The 20,557-nt window shown below is 45.0% G+C and overlaps 1 protein-coding gene across 1 annotated transcript in view; it reads left to right on the forward strand.

Moving 5' to 3' along the window:
- Positions 1-20,557, forward strand: part of LOC146870133 (plexin-A2-like) — a 239,584-nt gene that overhangs the window by 186,995 nt on the left and 32,032 nt on the right. Inside the window, exons 9-12 of the mRNA XM_085641065.1 lie at positions 4,946-5,045; positions 9,757-9,947; positions 13,532-13,701; positions 20,304-20,516. Of these exons, the coding sequence (XP_085497191.1) occupies positions 4,946-5,045; positions 9,757-9,947; positions 13,532-13,701; positions 20,304-20,516 (674 nt within the window). The remainder of the gene's footprint in view (positions 1-4,945; positions 5,046-9,756; positions 9,948-13,531; positions 13,702-20,303; positions 20,517-20,557) is intronic.

The raw sequence follows: 20,557 nt of genomic DNA on the forward strand, positions 1-20,557 counted from the left end.
GAGTTCATTATTTCCCATATACATTGATAGCCCAAGTGCAAAATTTTAAATATCCACACAAAATAGTTTTTACTGAAGCCTATATACGTTCTCAAAGGAATACTGATTTACCATCTGTTAATTTCTACATAGCATATTTATGTATGTGTATGACAATAAGCAACAACAGGTAATACAGAAAGTCATTCTTCTATATCAAACAATATACATCATTTATGGTTCTTCTATTTATCATCATAAACTTATGTTGTATCTTTCTCCTGATAATAGCTATTCTCCTAAGAAGTACCAGTGTTCATGGTCAATGTTTAATCCCTCCTCTACAGCTTTCAGCCTCAGTATCCACTAAGTACGAGTACACAAATGCAAATTACACCAAAACCTATGTTACACTTTTAGAAGAGTAATGTTACTGAAGTAGTGTATTATGTGCACTAGTTAAAGGCAAGAAGAAAGATCCAGCATGAACAGCACTAGAGTAAAATAGTTTTAAGGCAGGTGGGATCACGTGTGCAATAGAGAAATTCCTTATTTTTGTCATAACTTGAAAGCTTTTTAACCTTTTTCTGCATTAGTTGTGGTAATGGATGTGTGATCTATGTGGGGCCTTGTTTGGGTTATAGGTCATCTCCCTTTATCTCATCAAAGCAAATGGGAAGACATGTAGAACACAAGAGAAAAGAAAACAGTCAATGAGCTTACATGGGATGATGATGTTGACAGTGACCTCAAAAGAGAAGGTCACAATGCTGATGATATCACATGGGAAGAGAAACAGAACTCGCATGAGAAAAATGCAGAACAAGTGAGATCACATAAGACGCACACTTAACCAGGTGGGAAGAGCACTCAGAAAATGAGATCACACAAGAAGACCCCTCAAGGTGTGAGATCGCATGGGAGGAGAACGTAGCCGGGGGGTCACGATAGAAGACCGCTCAACAAGGGAGATCATAGGCATAACATGAGAAGAGCATGGTGTCAGCATTATCACATTGGAATAGGCAATTGTGGGACACAAGGCTGTTATTTTTCATCAGCAGCTTTTTGCGAAGATACAAAGAATAACGGTGATGCTTCTCTGAGAGGTGACGTTCTCTCTCTCTATCTCTCACCCTCTCTCTCCCTCTGGCTTCCTACCACACAGTCCCAGCTTGTGACACATTCCTCCTCCTGGTCTTCAGCTTAAAGGGCCCAAAATGTAGTGTTTTGGGAATGTGCGTAGAGCAGCGGGCCCCTCACGCCCTGATGTTAATGGCGGGGTGTTAAGCACCTTCCTGGCCTTGTAGATTTATCGGGAGGGCAAAATTAAACATCGCTACTTAAAACAGCTATCACAGAATCTTGTTAGTGTTAATACTCATTTATAGTTTGACTTTACAGTAATTAATCCTTTTGATGTGATATAGAGACATATAGCTAAAGGCCCTAAAAGATGGCTTTACTGCTTGTTCGACCGTAAATCTAACTTTTAAAGTTCATAAAACTTGTTAAAATAAAAAATAGTTTGATAAGGATGCTTTATGGTCCATAATATTATTATAGCTATTTTATTCCCTTTGTGTTGGCGGCTTTAATTGCATTGCCCGCAATTCTGACTATTCTTCATGGGTGAGATGTGATCTTAAATCACGCTGAGCGGGAATGTCCCCGGCATGTCGTATTTTACGGATCTTCCTCTTCGCCTGAGGGAGCAGGTGCTGAGCTCGCCCAGATATTCCAGGTGTGGACGAGGCAGTGTCTCCTGCTGTCCCTGTGCAATAATTCTATATTTCTTCATCTGTATCAGGTACACGTGTCGGTGCGCTGAGGCGTACCAGCCTGGCTTCTCCAGGATCCTCACAATGGAGGCCGACATTTCAAGCCAGGCACTGACAGAAGTGCGTTTACTGGGTTCACAACCGGCCACATGGCTTTATGGCAGCTGTAGAGCTGCTCATCCCATGTAATTAGAACTCTACTCTATTCGCCATAGGGCAACTCAGCATAAACATTTGTTCTGGGCTTTTTCAAAACAACGTACCTCTCCAGTAAATAGTTGTCACCTAAGGGTCAAACTGTGCATGGTTCAGGATTTTGGGACTTGTCTACAGTCAAGCACCTTTACATTCTTAATGCTCAAGTTAGCACCTTAGCATAAGGATTTGTCCTGGCATTTTAATCCGATATAATTTGACCATCCAGGGTTGCAGTACAGCCTTCCTTAGACTCTTAAGGAAAAATCCAGATAGCCATGTTATTCACATGTCTGCATGCAGTCTGCCGGCTTGCAATGTTTAATAGAACAGGTCTAAGGATTTTTATTTGGACTATCAAAGTTTGGGACTTTTTTCATAACCTGTATGTTACATTAAATCCTCCCTAGAACTATATGGAGTCCTTCTTAATGGTGGAAAAAGACAGCGATCTCCAACATGGACTGGTACCAGTCAGTCTTGTAAACCAGTGTTTTTGCACAGCAAGATACGTGTAGAGTGACTCGCGTCATTGGGGTAGCATGCTAGTGTCAGTCCTTGCACCTAGTTTAGCTGTGGTAAGAGAGGCCATTTGCAATGACCAAGACAACATCGAATAACAGCGGCGAGCCAGCACATCACCCCTGAGCCTCCGACTCTCATGGCGAGGATTTACCGTGGAAAGCTGCAGAGAGGCTGCTTTGAAGTGTCTCTCTGAAACTGAACGTCATCTTGGCGTTGGATGGCTCTTACTACCCTTGTGCTTCTAGTTACTGTAATGAGGCATCGACGTGAAATACTGAAGTGAGAGATGAGCTGCGAGGCTTTCCTGTTGGTTGGTGCAGGCCCCTGAAGGTCCGTGGTAGACATGGAGACTCTTACCTGGAAGGCAGATGGCTAGTTTTCGAGATAACTAGCAGGAGATGGTGCTAGTGACATGATAGGGGACCCGTTACCAGAGCAGGGTTCAGAAAAGGACATTTATATCATACAAGGCAATACAAAGCAAAATATAAAAGACGAATGAGCCTAAATCTGGAATGAACCCTCCTTGAGGCTTGTTGTGGAGTACAGATGGATGTCACACAACATCCTTGTAACAAAACCACAGTAGACACTGGACCTAGTTCAAAAGACATGGCGAGCTACGCTACGCTACGCTATAGCGGCAGTGGTGGGTGTTGTCGTTAGTACAGGTAGGTGCTCCAGGGGGTGGTAATTAGCACAGCAGGAGCAAAGGGGTTGCAAATAATACACAGCTAATATGAATATAGTTCTAAAGTAAAGCATAAAAAAGTTCAATTGAAAACCAAGAGACACAATATCCTAAGAAGGGGCCACAATGTAACCTCAAATCCAAGGTTACAAGCCTTGAGTAAAAGCTACATACATTTTTATTGAACAGCTAGCAAATGTTTCACTCAACTCCAACCAAACAGCCTCCAAAGCTGACCAAACAGCAATGAAATGTGACAGAACAGGGCTCGAAATGCTTCTCACACCAACAAACAGACATCAAAACGGACCTACCTGTGGCTTGGAAGGACCACCAAAAACAGCTAAGAATTGCTTCCCCAATCTGTTATAGCAGACGCTCAGACCAGCACAAAAAAAACTCAGCACATCGAACCCACATATCAAGAAATGTATCTGGATGAAAGCATGAGAAAGAAAACAAACATGGGTGGACACTGCAATAAGGTCTACCTACTCTAATTCGACCCACACTGAGGTTTTGTGATATGGATTAATAGCTAGCATATATTCAGTGCTTCATTTTTAAAAGAATGAGTGACTTTGCCCAAAGCTCTGCTCAGAAGCCCGCGGACCTGTGCTCTAAAGGTTTACACACCAAATACTAGACAACGCATACCTCTTTATCTCGTTCTTGCAGGTTCCTGCTTTCTCCCCTCGTGGCGCTTTTCTGTCTTTTTCTTCCTCTTTGTTTACTTTTTGTGTGTTTTTCTCTGTCTTACTTTCAGTAACTGTGTGAAGAGATCCAATAAGTCCCAGTCCCCGTCCCCCAAAACGAGTGCCTGTGGGATCCACTGGCAGCCACCAGCTCAAATTAAGCACTGCATATACTTGCCTACACTGAATCTAGAACTGGATTCTGTTTCTTGTTCACAACTAAGTTGAGTTTAAGCCATCTTGGAGTGGCTAGATTCAGAAATAGGATCCATGTCCAAAATGGACTTTATTTTCTGGCCCGACCTTGGTGGGAGAATGTGACTCGCATTCTATGCTTTCACAGTGTCTTTAATGTGTGGTTACTTTTGTGAGAACAAGCTGGTTTGCAATCTATTTAGACCCAAAAATTTGGCCTTCTGTTTTAAAGTCTAGGCAAAGAAAATGCGTTAATTTCTTAATTTTGTTTTTGTTAGTATGGCACTGTTTGGAATTTTGTCTTTATGCTCCAAGCCTTTGATTGACTTATATGCCCTTTGTTGGCCAGGCTTTCCCTCCTCCCATAGCAGCCATCATGGCGCTCTGCACTTCCTGTGCAGGCAGGGGATAGTTGGAGAGATGCAGAAATCTCAAAGTATTGACTAAGATGCAAAATACATTGATATTTAATTAGTGCACATCAATTACCAATTGAAGACGCTTATTGGTAAGATAAAAGTATATTAATAAGAAAAGCCCTTTAACAGGTTTATTAACAAAAGTGTCCTGTCAAATGGCAGTCAAAGCACTACCTATAGAAAAAATAAGGGGCATCTTGGTGAAGAAGTGCGAGGAGCTTCAATTGGCTGCCTAGTGTAGTTTTGTAAGGAGCCCCCAACAGTGACCTCCTTTCGAAACCTTGGGCCAGCTATGAACTCCTAAGGGATCAAACAGTTAGTTAAAAATCAGGGGTTCTTAAAATGGCCTTGAGGCGACCCAAAGTTCTATGTAAGAATTAACTAGCCCTGATTATTGGCATTTTTAGTTTCAGCACCTTTCTGCATGTTATGTCTGACGGTCTTCGTGTTTTGTTCTTCATCCAGGTGTCCGACCGGTCTGTGGTAGCTCTTGTCTCTAAGCAGACATCCTCTTACAACATTCCAGCATCTGCCAGCATATCCCGAACTTCAATTAGCAGATACGGTAAGAACTTGAATAAACGTTTCCATGGGGGTGGGGGTGGGGGAGGGGTCTAGTTAGACGTTTGGTAGGGAAGACGATTATTTGGACTCCAGAAACAATATATATTCCAGTGTGTGCTAATGTCAAGAGAAACTGGTACAAATCGTTATTGTCCCATTCCAAGATGGTTGTAACACTCATTCCAAGATGGCCTCATATGTTATGTTATGTTAACCTCATTTTGTAACATGCACAGATACTAAAAATGTGTCCCGGCGCGAAAGCCAACGGCAAAAGAGGAAGGGAAGCTTGAGATGCCGACAAGAAATCGTGCCCCAAAGGCAATTACTGAAAGAGTAGCATTTTTAATTGTTTTTTAAAAGCCTATGGCTATCCGTGTTCCGTAGCTCAAAGGGCAAGGTATTCCAGGCTCTGGTCGCTTTCACTGAGAAGGAGCAGCCACCTAGCCTTATCAAACGGAACCTGGGGACCACTGCGAGGCATTGACCCATCGAGCGAAGCTCCCGAGAGGGCTCATAAAACGAAAAACGCCTTCTAAGGTAGTGAGGCCCGGTCTGATAGAGAGCACCGTGGGCCAATACCAGGGCCTTAAACCGTACTCGCTGCTCAACCGAGAGCCAGTGTAATGCTCGAAGATTCTGGCTAGCGCTAGATCTAACTGTCAAGCCCAGTAGAGTTCTAGCCGTCACATTCTGTACAATCTGTAACCTTTTCAATTGGTAGGCCGGAAGTCCGAGATACAAAGCTTTAGCATAATCCAGCCTGGACAAAATAAGTGCCCGTATTACCATTTCCTTGGCATATTTAGGAAGCAACGGCAGGAACTTCTTAAGATGTTTAAGCATGCCAAAACACGCCCCCGCTAGTTTGCTAATCTGGGTCAAGAATCTCAAGTCCTCACCCAACCAGATACCCAGATTTTTTGCTGGGCATCCTAAAGCACTCGGCAAAGGATAGTCAACTGGCCAGATCTCTTCCCTACAGTTAGAGGGAAAGGCACCATAGAGGAGCACTTCCGATTTCTCCACATTACACTTTAATTGGGCCTTAGCTAACCATTTAAAAACCTCTGCAAGGCAAGTCTTGGCAATGGTAGGGGAGAAGTCCATTTTGCTCCATGTGAAAAGGAGCTGGGTATCATCAGCGTAGACTATAATCCTTGCACCCAACTCCTCATCTAAATAAACCAAAGGAGTCATATAAACATTAAAAAGAAGAGGGCTAAGTGTAGAACCCTGTGGGACACCCGTCTTCAAACTGCGCGGGGTAGAAGAAGGAAGCAACCACACTTGCTGCAATCTATTAGCAAGGAAAGATTCAATCCATTTCCATACCAGCCCAGTGATGCCAATGTGGGACAACCGTGCCAAAAGTTGTTGGTGTGGCACGGTGTCGAATGCGGCAGAGAGATCTAAAAGCACAAGCGCAGCTCTGCCGCCAGCATCCAAACAGTCTCTAATCGCCTCAGCCACCTCGACCAAAGCTGTCTCGGTACTATGAGACGCTCTACAACCTGACTGGGCAGAGTGGAGAGCACCAGAGATCTCAACAAACTCAGAGAGCTGTTTATGGGCAGCTTTCTCACAGACCTTAGCCACGGCCGGGAGAAGGGAAATAGGACGATAGCTGGCTGGACATGCAGGATCAAGAGAGGGTTTTTTCAGTAGCGGAAGGAGTTTTGCTTGCTTCCACTCAAATGGAATCGTCGCTGTCTGAAGGGACAAATTCACCATATTGTTGACTTCCGGGTTAACTGTATCTGCAACCGCTGCTAAAAGCCTAGCACGGCAAGGATCAATAGGGGAACCTGATTTCAGCGATTTAAGTATTGTCAAGGAGTCCGAGAGGGAAATAACTGAAAAGGTAGTCAACGACGGGCCAACCATGCTTGACTTAGCCCCAATAGAAGAAGATTGTGTCACCAAAGACTGGCTAGAGTGCCCCAAACTATCCTGAATGGATTTATTTTTATTGCTGAAAAAGACTGAAAGTTTTTCACACCACTCATTGGAACCCGGCGAGGGCCTTTGTTCAGCTCTAGGATCCCAAAAACTCTGCACAATTGAAAACATTTCTTTGGAGTTGTTTTTAGATTGTGCAATACGCTCAGCAAAATAAACCCCCTTGGCCGTCTTCACCATAGTGTAGTATACCTTCTGAGCATTTCTGAGAGCTGATTTAGCTAAAGGACTATGAGCCTGCCTCCAAATCAGTTCAAACTTTTTACAGACAGATTTTTGTAGCTTAAGTTCATTAGAGAACCAAGGTTGGGACGGGGACTTTCTAGCTCTTTTATGACCAGGCGAACCGGTAGGTTTCTCCACTGCACCTGTCAGCCATGACTTAAATCCATCCACCGCTTCGGATAGATTCCCTGACGTACCCGAACGGGTATCTGCTAAAATCTTCCGGAATACCTCCGGTTCAATACGTAGAGGAGGTCTACCCGCTGGAACATTCAAAGAAAAGGTGGACGATTGAATAGACCAGGAAAAAAAAATGTAAAAATCATCCGTCCAAGTGACAGGAAGAGGGTCCGAAACTATTACAGGGAAATTAGATCAAATCCCATCAATGATGTGCCCTCCATTGTGTGTGGGGGATTTGATCCACTGGGACAATTGGGCAAAGTCCAGTGACTCAGTGAAAGAGAGTGTATCAGGGGCTTCTCTTCAATCGAGGTGAATATTAAAATCACCCAATAAAATGTAATTGGAATATTTTAGGGATCTCTGTGCAACAAATTCATCCAACATTTTAAGAAATGAGCTGGGCGACCCAGGGGGCCGATATATAAGAGTACCTCCCAACAAAAAATGAGGAGAAATAGAGAGGGATAAGTCAAGGACTTCGCTGTCCACCACATCCTGACAGTTCATCTGTGTAAAAACCCATCCTTTCCTATAAACAACCGCAACCCCTCCCCCTCGTCCTAATTTTCTGTCCATCCTGGTGATTTTAAACCCCGTAGGGATAGATAAAGAAATAATCGGGGCGGAGAACTCATTTAGCCAGGTTTCAGTAATAAATAAAAGCTCAAGCTGGCTGTCAACCAGTAGCTCAAATATGTCAGATGCGTGCTTTACCATGGAGCGCGCATTGATCAGAGCTGCATTAATAATATGACCGGTCAAAGGGGCAGGGAAGATGCAATGGGGAAGGGGAAAAGAGTCCCGTGTAGTAACAAAACCGAAATTACAGCTTGGGCAAATCATATCAGTATTATCCACCACCGACCAAACATGATGACATCTAATCAAAGACTCTCCGATAGTTCCTAATTCCTCCCTACTCCACACCCTGCGATCAACGTGCACCTGGGCAGCACCGCTAGCACCGGCCGCATCCAGGATGCGGACAGGCGCAGACGGGCTTGCCTTGGGTGCGCCTTCGGCGCGCCAGCGGCGCGCCCGCAGCGCGCGTCCGCTGCGCCTCCGTGCAGCGCGCATGTTTTATAGCCAATTCCCCCAAGTGCTCAAGCATGCCTGACCCAAGATGGCGGCTGAGCAGGACGTATGCCTTCAATCTGATGTAAGATGGAGCGAAAGTGCGGGTAAGCGGACCGTATTTCTAAGCTAAAACAATGTTATCAATAAAGCAACAGTTGAATTTAAAATAAATTGATATATAAAAGAAGGAGCACTAATATAAAAACAATGAGGAACACAAAGCAAGTCACACTGAACAAATACCACGCATACGAGAGCAAAGCCCCTGGAGGAAAAGCGACTTCCCCTCTCACCTATTAGTTGTCAGCTGTGGAACTGGTCTTGGAAAATTACTAGCCTCGTTCTTTTATTTCTATCCTCACTAGTCCTTTAGCACAGACTTCATGCTAGTTTAATAATACACTAGACATCACTCTACTTTAATATTGTCCCTTTATTTTTGCAAAAAGATCCCTTTTTGAAAGAGGTGCATTGAGAATAGCCCAAACTACAAAATACTGCACCCTTTCACTAAAGAAACACTTCAGAAAAAAATAATTTGAATAATCCTGAAACATTTACTAAATAATGTTTAATTTTTTAAACCCAATCCTGTCACATTTGGTAAGATTTGTAGGGGTGCTTACAGTTGTAGCCCGAACTAGTGCTAAGTGTAGTACTGAAAGGTTAGTTGCTCCAGATAGGATGCTTCTGTTTTGCATAGTACTGGTAGCTGGCTGTGCATTGATAAGGTTAACATCTTCAGAAATGCTATAACAGCAGTTCACAACAATCTTTCAATAGAATACCTAAGAAAATAGGTATCTGCACCGCACAGGTGTCACTGCCTCTCTCCGTCTACTCTTGTCCATCTTCTCACTTATTTCTACATCTTGTTGAGGTCACTGTGATCTGAGGGAAGCAGAGGACAGGCAGATGGGACCATGGAAGCACTCATTCAGATTGAGTAGCTGCTGTGCCGAACTCCGTTGCTCCTTGCTTTCTTGTAATGACAGTAAGAAAATCTAGAAGAGCCATGTTAGATACAAGAGCAGAAATATGTTGCATTTGGTTTCTTTATGAGAAAGTCACGTGGAAGGCGGGGAAGTGTAGCAGACACGTGTTTTTTACCGGTGGTGGATGGAAACCTTAAGGGGAATGCGTGGATAGAGGGTCACATAAAGTCTGGTGTGCACCTCTCATTCTTTTCCTCCTCATCTATCACTCCTAACCTCTGGTTGGTTAATGTGGACTGAGTGTTCCCTTTGTCTTTTTGTTTTCAGATTCTACATTTCGGTACACAGGAAGCCCTGATAGCCTGAGATCTAGGGCTCCGATGATCACGCCAGATCTGGAGAGTGGTGTGAAAGTCTGGCACTTAGTGAAAAACCATGAGCATGGGGACCAGAAAGAGGGAGACCGCGGGAGCAAGATTGTGTCGGAAATTTACTTGACCAGGTTGCTTGCTACGAAGGTAAGTAAATATGTTTGACAGGAGAGCTCTGGACCAAATGACGTCTTCTGCTAAATGTGTGCCTGGTAGATGAAATGAGGGTTAGTTTTTAACAAATTCATGAAACACCATGACAGAATAGGTACATGTATAGTAATTTTATGCAATGTATACTGGCATTCAACCATTAACACGGACTCACAATTGCTAAGTTCTATAATTTTATATATTTCATACGGTGCTAGCACTGTCCAGAGATGTTTCAAACATTTATGTAGACATGAGGTGAACAAGGGAGGATGGAGGTGGTACTGAAATGGCAACCGAGATTATCGGCCTCGTTGAGGAGGTAGCTGCTTATGAGGACCACAAATTACCAAAGGGGTCAGTTCTTCTACAAAGTCTGTTCTGAGTTAGACCCAAGGCCTTACAAACCAAATGAGTTATAAGGGCTTTTCTGAATCTCAAAGTTGACTTCAAAGTCTATAGACAGGAGAAGATAATTATGCAGGAAGACACAGCGTTTGTTTTGAGTGGATGACATTGGGTGTCTTGCTGGCTCATCAACCATGTGAGGACTGGAGAGTTAGGGAAAGAGCCCTTGACTATGGAAAGACAAAATTAGTAGGAACCCCCACAAGTCCTTGAATCTCCACTTCAGACGATTATATGTAAACAATGTATTTGGCTGGTGTATTATTGCAGTCAATACACCTTGGTTGGGTAGGGTCCCCATCGCAAACAATTGTACGGAATCCAGGATGGCATCTCCAGATCCCACAGCTCCATTCTGCTTGCGATGGCACATTCTTATTCCAGTATCTCGCATAATTTATACGACACACAGGCCATCCATTGCCTTGACCAGCCTTTTAACCAATTCTTGCATCTGCAGTATCAAGCCTTGAAAAAGCCCCAGACTTGTGAGCCAATGAAGGGGAAAATCTCATATTGGCTGTTTTATTTTCAATACCACGTAGAATACAGAATGTGCGAGAGTAGAGAACGCTGACAACTAAAAAAAGAACAAACAGCCCGATTCAATGATTCATGCTCTTTGCCATTTGTTTTTGTCACTATCCATTGAATCTTCAATTTAATTTGTAAAATACTTTTGGTGTTAGCATTCCTTATATTCTTACTCTTGACTATGTTTTTTTTTGTTTGAGTCATGAGACTTTTAATTCAACCCCTTATTGAGTCAGGTACCAGTAGAGTGAGATTTTGGTGGTTTGTTATGGTCGGTGCGCTTCAGGCCAAGCATGAGACAATAAGCATAGTGCGGTGTCTTTGGAACATTCTCAGCATCTAAGCATGGTGGTCTACACAGATTCCACTGTAGTTAACCATCTTGGGGATGACTACTTCAAGAGCAAAAGCAATGCTTTGAGATAGGCAAAGCAGATGGCAAAGCAGATTGGAATTCTACTGAAAATATTCGAATTGGGAGTTTTTGGTGATGCTGTTCACTTGCACAATTAGTTATTGGTTTACATTGAGAGTGCCAACCTTTGGAACTTCCAGATCATCTAAGCTGAGTGTCGAGTCAGATTGAAGTGTTTGTGGCATCACCAGGCCTATCTGATTGTCATTGACATACATGTGGTAGTCCATATTGAAACAGCTGTGGCTATTTGACCAGCATGGTATGTAGTCATTGGAGAGTGTCAGCAGCAAAGCCAACCCGACATTTGATGAAGCTTACAGGTTTTGTCAGCCAATGTGACTTTTACTTGGTGTGTCCCCTCAGATTTGAGGGAGATAAAACACTGACGGGACGGTCCTCCGACACTGCTAGTTGTTGTGAGCCAGTCTAGGAGTATTTTGAAGTCAGCCTTGGATCAGTATGCAGGTCTGTCACTGGTCAGAGAAGTGATGTTCATCAGAGTGGGTTCCATCCCTCACTTAAGGTGCAACTAATATTAAGAGTCACTAGAGAGGGTTGGGCCAAGAGCTGGATGTTGTTATGCTGTCTTGAGTGCCTTTGCTAAACACACTGGTTTATTTCATGCCTTTTTAAACAGAGGTGTTGCCAGTGAATGTTTGAGCTGCAGGTGGACAAGCCTATCTTTAAGCAAGTCATTGTAGAGTTCTCATGATCAGTGATCACGAATAACCTGGCCACCTGCACAGAGGAGATTCACAGAATTTGAGTTGATTGGAGGTGTCTTCAGTGATGGTCGGTGGCTGCTGTGTGTTTATGGTTATAATACTCTGGCGGAGAGTGTCCATTTTTACAAGGAAGTATTACAAGAGTTTGTTGCATAGCTTAGGTTTGGGATGAACTTGGATGATCTCAATGGAAAGACTGTAATTTTGTGATATACCGTAACAAGTTGATTGCTCAAATTATCACTTCATTTATGCAAGCTTATAAGGCAGCTTGTTTTATTTGTGTAAGACATGTATACAACAGAGACCATGTGTGAGTTTGTGCAAAGAGAAGATTCGTTTTATCTCACAAACTTTTCAAACCTTTTCTGGCACTTCACGTGAACGAGTTCTTCTGAGAACCATTTTTACCCAAGTTTTTGCTGATGTTGCCCAGCATTTCAATCATTATGCCACTAGGTCTAGAGGGATAGATTAGGAAATGGAGCCTGGAAAAGACCGTGACTTGGTCATGATTACATATTGTGATCATGTGAAGATGGATGGAGTAATTAGAAGCCAATCTCTCAATCTGACTGACGGGGTAGCCACAAGCCCACTTCTCCGCCAAGAACTAATTAAAAAATGGTTATCTCAAGCCATCGAGTTAAAGAAAGCTCCTCCCAGGGAGCCCAACGGTGGCATTTAAAGTTGCATTTTAGAATACTCTTTCAGGTCACTTGACCTAGATCAGAGTTGTTTTAAGAAGGCTGTAAAGTTTGTCTCTTAGTGGCTATCGCAGTTGTTCTTTACAACGGACCTGATGGCTTAAGCACTGTGGTACATTCTAGTGTGTACGAGTGACACAGTTTGTAACTTAACTTTTTAACATGAGAAAAGAACACATCAGAGTAGATGCAGAACTGCAATGTAGATGCACCTAACTCTGGTGGACTGGCCAAGATTTGCTTGTTTTAGAAGGTGGGGGGATTTGACAGATAGATGAAATGATTTTAAGCAATTGATGCTAACCAATGAGGGCTTGCCTCCCAAAGCAAGGATATCAACACTGCTGGAAACGAGTGAGACTGTTTTGCCATAACTCCCACAAATGCTTAAGGTGGATGAGATCACTTCACCTCCTAAACTGCTTCCCGAACATGCAGATCTCATGTGGGCAAGTCTTAGCCAACTGTATTTCTGGGGTCAAGCGCATCTCATGCAAGATCTCAGGGAGCGTTTGCACAATCCACCGGGACACTGCTTTGCCTACTTCGTTTTATGCATGCTGTGGCACGAATGCAGTAGTGCATTGCTGGGTTCAGGGTTTATGCTAGTTCAGGCCAATCCTAGGCAGCCGTCAATGGCACCACTAGCATTACTTAAAAGAAGAATCCACTATATCCCATTTGTCTGGGTTGGAGTGACTGACCTGTCATTTTACTTCGGGTTCCAATGCTTCTACTGGACCTGGGTGGCTTTGCCCTCACTGCTGCTTGTCTTTTCCTCCATAGGGTACGCTGCAGAAGTTTGTGGATGACCTGTTTGAGACACTCTTCAGCACAGTGCACCGGGGCAGTGCCCTGCCGCTAGCCATCAAGTACATGTTTGACTTTCTGGATGAGCAAGCGGACAAGCACACAATCCATGATACAGATGTGCGGCACACCTGGAAGAGCAACTGGTAAGGAGGCAGGCATCCACGCAGTGATACTGACAATTATTAAGTATAAAGCACTCATCGCATGCAGAACTGTGTTTTTTCCTTTTGATTATAAGCGTTAGACATTTGTACTAATGTGAATCCCTTTAGAAGGGCTGAGTCAACCATAGTGGTGTTGAAAAAGCACTTAAACAATTGATACAAGGTGTAAGTAGAACAAGCATTTACAATGCAATGGTCTCGGCAATATTATAGGTAGAGCTATTGGTATTGCTCATTATTTTTTTATAATGTTTGTATCCCTAAATAAATGGCATTGTCATTTCTATTGGCATTAGCTTTTCTTTTTTGCATATGTGATACCTATTGCATTAGCAGAGAGAGAGTGAGGTAGTGAGATAGAGAGACAGAGTGAGGTATTGAAATAGAGAGTGAGGTAGTGAGAGAGAGTGAGGTAGATAGAGACTGAGGTAGTGAGATAGAGAGTGAGGTAGATAGAGAGTGAGGTAGTGAGATAGAGAGAGTGAGGTAGTGAAAGAGTGAGGTAGTGAGGGAGAGGGATGTTATGAGGTAGTGATATATAAGCATAGAGTGATGTTGTGATGGAGTGAGATAGAGAGAGAGGTAGAGAGAGTGAGAGTGAGTTAGTGAGATAGAAAGAGTGAGGTAGTGAGATAGAGTGATTGAGGTAGTGAGTGAGAGAGAGTGAAGTTGTGAGGTTGTGGTTTATGTTTTTGTTTTTAAAACATTTAAAGAAACGGCATTGTTATTTACAATGTCAATAGCTTAATCACTCTCAAATGCGAGACCTATTGCATTTGCGCCCACACACACAAAGCCACCCACACACACACAGCCACTCACACACACACAGCCACTCACATAGAACAACCCACAGACAAATAGAGCCACCTATACACACACACACACACACAATTACCCACACACAGAGCCACCACGCATAGAGCCACCTACAAAAAAAAGCCAAACACACAGAGCCAAACACACAGAGCCACACACACAGAGCCACCCACACACACATTGAGCCTCCCACACACACACACAGCCTCCCACACACACACAGAGCCACCCATACACACACACAGAGCCACCCATACACACACACAGAGCCACCCACACACACACACACACAGAGCCACCCACACACACAGCCACACACACAGAGCCACACATACATACACAGAGGCACATACACACACACACACAGAGCCACACGCCCACATACAGAACCACACGCCCACATACAGAACCACACACCCACATACAGAACCACACACACACATAGAGAGCCACACACACACATATCTAGACACATACACATTGATCTTGGGAGCCAAAGCAGAAGTGGCACCCACTCCACCTCCTGTTTAAATGTTAACTGGTCTCTTTGTTGCTTGTGGCTGTACTTGTGTGTGAAACTGGTACCAATGGTGTAAAAACCTTTGTCCATGCAGTTTTAATATGTAAAAATGACAAACTAATTAAGCAATACCATCACTAAATGCACCGCATTATGATGCATAATGTGCCTTGTATTGCCCCATAATTTAGTCAATCCTGCAACATAATTGGCTCCTTTCCTGTTGCATAATTCAAATGGCTTTGCAGGTACCATATTGCACCAACATCACTACGAGATTAATGGGGAGCCTTAACCGTCCCGAATGTAATATTGAATTTTTTTTCAAGCAGATTACATAAAAAATAGCATGTACGCTCTCGGCAGTGCCACTAAACTCACTAAGCTATCCCTGCACCATAAACTTCACAGAAGTTCTAAACTGCACTTTTTTTGCATCCGATTCCTGTCTTGTTAGTTTCAGTACCGCCTCTTCATCTATTTGCTGATGTAAAGAAATACAAATAAAAGCATGTTTTCTAAGAATTCTTACAGCACTCCAGAAAAGAAAGACATTAATTCTGAAACTGACAGGAGGTAGTAACATCCTGTATTTCAAGGCAGGGAAACAACACAACTTAGTATCAGCCTTGGCAACACAAAACAAAGCCCCCATTTGTGAGTGTAAATGAGGAAGGAGCTCTGACAACGCAGAGTAACGAACTGCCCCTTCTGTAAAGTGCTGCAGCGCCTCGCCAAGCGAAGGAAGCGCTATACACATTTTCATAGCATATAATCAAAGCTTGTCCTTTACTTAAATGTTTGTCTGAGGCTGCACACGTACTTGTCTGACAATATTGAGTTTACTGGGTGAATGTAGCTGATTTCGGGATGTGTGGCTACAAAGGCTAGTGCATCTTCCGTTCCTCCTGAGCTTGAATAGGTGAATACCAATTAGTTGGCATACCTACTCCTAGACGCCGCCAACAGACCTGTTCAATTCACATCCCTCTGAATCAGTCCGTGCTCATAACGTTAGTCTGAGAAATTAGCACTTTGCGAACCCACTGTATTGCGAGACGCACTTAATCTTTCAAAGCGCAATGTGTTGCATCAAATTCCCCATGAACATTTCGCCTGCATTTTAAAGGTGACGTTTTAATTAATGCACGAAGTTGCGTCGAAGCCGAAATAACCCAGGTAGAATGAAACTGTGCGCTTCAGCCAGAGTAGGAAGAATCTTCCTAAATGGAAAACGAATTCAGTCTGATTAAACTGAAAACATAAAATAATAATACTTAAAAATAAAAATACACACATCGTCAATGGATGACTGCAAGAGCGTTCCCCTTTGTGCAACTCAACTGAGAAACATATACACTGACTTGCACATTGTTGTAGAACAGTGAACAATGAACTGCTTCTTGGCACTTAACAGCTGGCACAGCATACGTAACTTTAAATTCCACACTATATTAATAAAATCGAAGGTGTAGCGCTAGGGTGCGACTGGAAAGCGCGACGGGCGCTTTATATATATTAACATTAACAGAAGTAAATGGTAATAAAAAATGCTACACCATGTACTCACATTGACCTTCATGTTGCTGCCTTGGTGCTTATTCCATAGTCCGGGGGACGCAATGGCTGCAGAAGACCCCATACAACACCCAAATTCGCCTTCAAGTTTCTGCGAGCCCTCTGAGCTGGCAGGCAGCCTGGAGGTGACCGGAGGGGACGGGACACTCCCCTTTCCCTCCCCTATTGAGCTCCGGAGCGCGCACTGTAGGGGTTTGTTTGTGAATGAAAGGACCTAATGGCACTATAAATCCTCGCCGGCTTCCTCATTGGTTGTCGCTATCTAAATGCAAATGAAGGGCGGGGCTTACCACATGGCTCTTAGAAGCTACCTGATGGGAAGCCTGTAGGGGTGAGGAGGGGGGTCATCTGCCCCTCTGTTGTCATCACAAGCTGAGTGTACTTGGGGGCAGGAGCAGCCGCGCTTATTTCACCGGATGTCGTCGCCAAATGTCACACTCGGTGCTCTGTCTTGTTCCAAGGTCACCTCCTTTTAGTGCCCTGCTTAGCCCTTGCCAGGTCAATGGGGTGGGGGGTCAGTTTCTCCTTTATTTGTACCCGTAATTTCTCCTGTTTAAAAGTTTCATATTGGTAATTTTATATAGAGGGATCTTGGCCCGCCTCCACATCTCATTAGCACTGCGGTGGGTGGCTCCACACTGCCCTTTGGCCCCGTCTGCACCCAATTCCCTGCCTCCTGCCCCAGTCTTCACTCCCACCCACCAGCCTGCCCTCGCTGACCCCTCCAGGCTGCCGTTCCGGGGTTCCGTTCCCACCCCCGCTCGACCTGCAGGGGTTCCCCGCGCTTGTTATCGGCAGGTCACTGAAGGGCAGCGCTCAGTCTCACACCGGTGTGTTTCGGCTGATTAGCGCCTTCTTCCCGACTCTGTGCCTCTTCCCGCCATTTCGATCAGAGTAGCGCCAGCGCCGGCAGCGCCCATGGGAGCTGCTCCCGCCTGGCCTCCATGTCGGCGCTAGCTCATTAGCATACAGCGCCTCAGCACGGCCGGCTCATTAAATGACAGGGGGGGGGGGGGGTCGTTCTAGAGGGCAGGATGCATGCTGCAACGCGCCATGTGTGAAGCACCACACGAAACATGACATGAACAGACGTTAACAAGCAGCTTACCTTTTCATAGTGCCAAACTTTCCGCTCAAGGCGCGTCTTCCAAAGCAGACAGACGCCCTCATTTGCAAGTAGCAGCACTAACCATGACCCTTTATATACAACACGCCACCAAATTAATAATCTGCGATAGGTGCATTTTTCACCGGTGCTTAATTTGCACAGGAATGCGAATAGTGCCCAAAGGTTTTCACAGAAGTGCAGCAGCGCCGTTGTGGAATGACGCGGGTGCCGTATCTCAAGGGTGTCTAATAAGCCATTGCCCCCCCCCCCCCCCAAAAAAAATGTCGGTGGGCCCCAAATGTAACCACCGGCTCAAATTAAACACTCTTCACCCAGCTCATGGTTGGTAAGTTTTAGGAGTTTTTTCTCGTCCTAAACTGGCAACAGATGACATAGGGATTGTGACCCAAATAGATGTTTGCCAAACATTATACAGACGAAAACATTTAAGTCAAGGGCATGGCAAATAACGTTAAAATGTATTTCATTTAATGCTTGTATATACAAAAGGGGGCCTTGGGAATGTTTTTATCCGAAGCACTTCTTTCCTGTTACCTTTGTGCCTAGAGAGAGTGCGCCCTCGGGTTTCTTTTTGCACATTCACTCCTGCGTGTGTCACATGGCTCACCATGGCTCGCTGTCAGGTTTGGCGGGCTCGGTCCACTGAGCTACGATAACCAACGCCCGATGTGGCTCAAGGTGAAGCCCCCCTCCTTACCAATGCCGTGCCAGGGCGGCCATGGACACTGCGCTCGGGCAGCTTACACGCTGCGGCCTGGGGCCAGTGGGGGGGGGGGGGGGTTGGGAGGGATCGCTCCTAAGAGAAGCACTCCACGGAGCCCCTGGGGGTGCGCCTGGCCTTGGCGCAGCTATAGACTGGAGTCGAGCTGCTTCTGAAGGAGTGCGGAGAGGGAAACGGACCGCCTGGCACTGCTCGAGCACTGCGGGCAAACCTCTGTAATGGCGGCGGAGTGCGGCATCTGCGCTTCTTCGAGGCTCCTGGTTCCGTATCCCGTATTTGAGTGCTATATGCCTAATCAGCGGACTCTTGGAACAAGAGACGAGAGTAGGGGGGCGAAGGACAGAAAGGCAGGGAGATAAGCGAGCATCTATGGAAAGAAAACACACACCGCCGCCTTTCTCCGAGGCAAAGCAGAAATGCCTCGGAGAAACGCAGTGGCGTTTTCGGATTCGGGGGCGTGTTTCTTTTTCTCTCCTCTTGCCATTGGCTGGAGGAGAGAAAAACACGCCTAAAAAAGGGCGTGGCTAAAAAGTGGAAAGAAGAGCACGGAGCACGCCCCGGAATCTGAAAAAGACGGAGCCTATTTGGAGGGACGGCTCTCTCCTCCAATGGCTGGCCTCCGTTTAGGAAGCCAGCCAATGGAGGAGAGGCAAAAAGAGAGGCGGGCTACATAGCCACTCTAAGAATCATAAGATCTCCGGACTTCCGGTTCTGCCTTCGGCAGACCGGACAGTCCCTCGACCTAAAAAGGATGGCAGTAGAAACCCAAGCATACCATAGAGGGTTGATACAGCTACATAGTCCCTCAAGATATCTCAGAAGTCCATATATGATACAATTGACCTCAAAACATCTCTTTAGAAAATGATTAAGTGCTACAGCAGGCATCCGCAGGCCGTAAGAGCTGTTAATGACCCTTCCTGCAGCATATACCGAGAGGAGGTATTAAAAGCAGTTATTGACTTGCAGGTAAGGGCAATAGGGCTATGTGCACCCCATCCAACCAAAATGGAGAGCTCTGCAGGAGAGTAGAAAGAAAGGTCGAAAAAAACCTCCATTCTCCCACTGTGCCCAAACATGGGTGTCTGGGCTCCTCTGATTTATTCTGATAATAGCGAAGCTGAATCAATCTAAGAAAAGTAGAAAACAAAATTACCTCAGGTTGTTTCTCTTTTTTACTTTCTTTACTTTTCTTTGTACTTCTTTCTCCATTAAAGCAAGGGGAGAAGCCTGGACATCTGTGTGTGAAATGGCTGCTTCAGAGGCAGAGGCTGAAGCGGCACCGGGGAAGAATGGAACTGTCCACCTCCCAGCGTTCCTATCCCGGAGGCTGGTGATTCGGCATCAAAGAAAGCTCCACACCTAATTCTAGTTTTTATTAACTCCTTTCCACTTTTACTCATGGTTTCCAAGTGTTCAGTATCAAAGACAGATGTCATTTTGAGAGGCTTCTGCACTTATGTAGTCTATAAGCCCACTGGTGTCTCTTCTCTGAGTGTAGATGCTGATGTTTGTGTTAAATATGGTTAACATGAGTGTGTGGCATTTGGGGGGCTCAACTCCTTTTATACGCTGCAACCAATTGCTGCTCTATGTCCAGTGATACCCTCCAAGCAGGGGTGTCCGGTGCTACCCTGCTGTGAGCTTGACCTTTTTGCCCTTAGCCCCTTGACACACTTCAGTTGCCTTTGATGACCTTAGACCTGCTGTGGTCCTGGCTAACATAGTCCATAATCCTCTGCGTTCCATCTTAGTCTTGGCTGATACTCATTTGGTCTGGTGGCTGACGTGTTTTGTTTCTTTCTCCCTGACAGCTTACCGCTGAGGTTCTGGGTAAACGTCATCAAGAACCCCCAGTTTGTCTTTGACATCCATAAAGGCAGCATCACGGACGCTTGCCTCTCGGTGGTGGCCCAGACCTTCATGGACTCCTGCTCGACGTCTGAACACCGCCTCGGCAAAGACTCCCCATCAAACAAACTGCTCTACGCCAAGGACATCCCCAGCTACAAGAGCTGGGTGGAAAGGTGAGCCGCGGGAAGGCCATTTTGAACTGGGGGAGTATAGA

This window comes from Triturus cristatus, chromosome 1_1 (genome assembly GCF_964204655.1).
Source record: "Triturus cristatus chromosome 1_1, aTriCri1.1, whole genome shotgun sequence".
NCBI classification, from domain to species: Eukaryota; Metazoa; Chordata; class Amphibia; order Caudata; family Salamandridae; genus Triturus; species Triturus cristatus.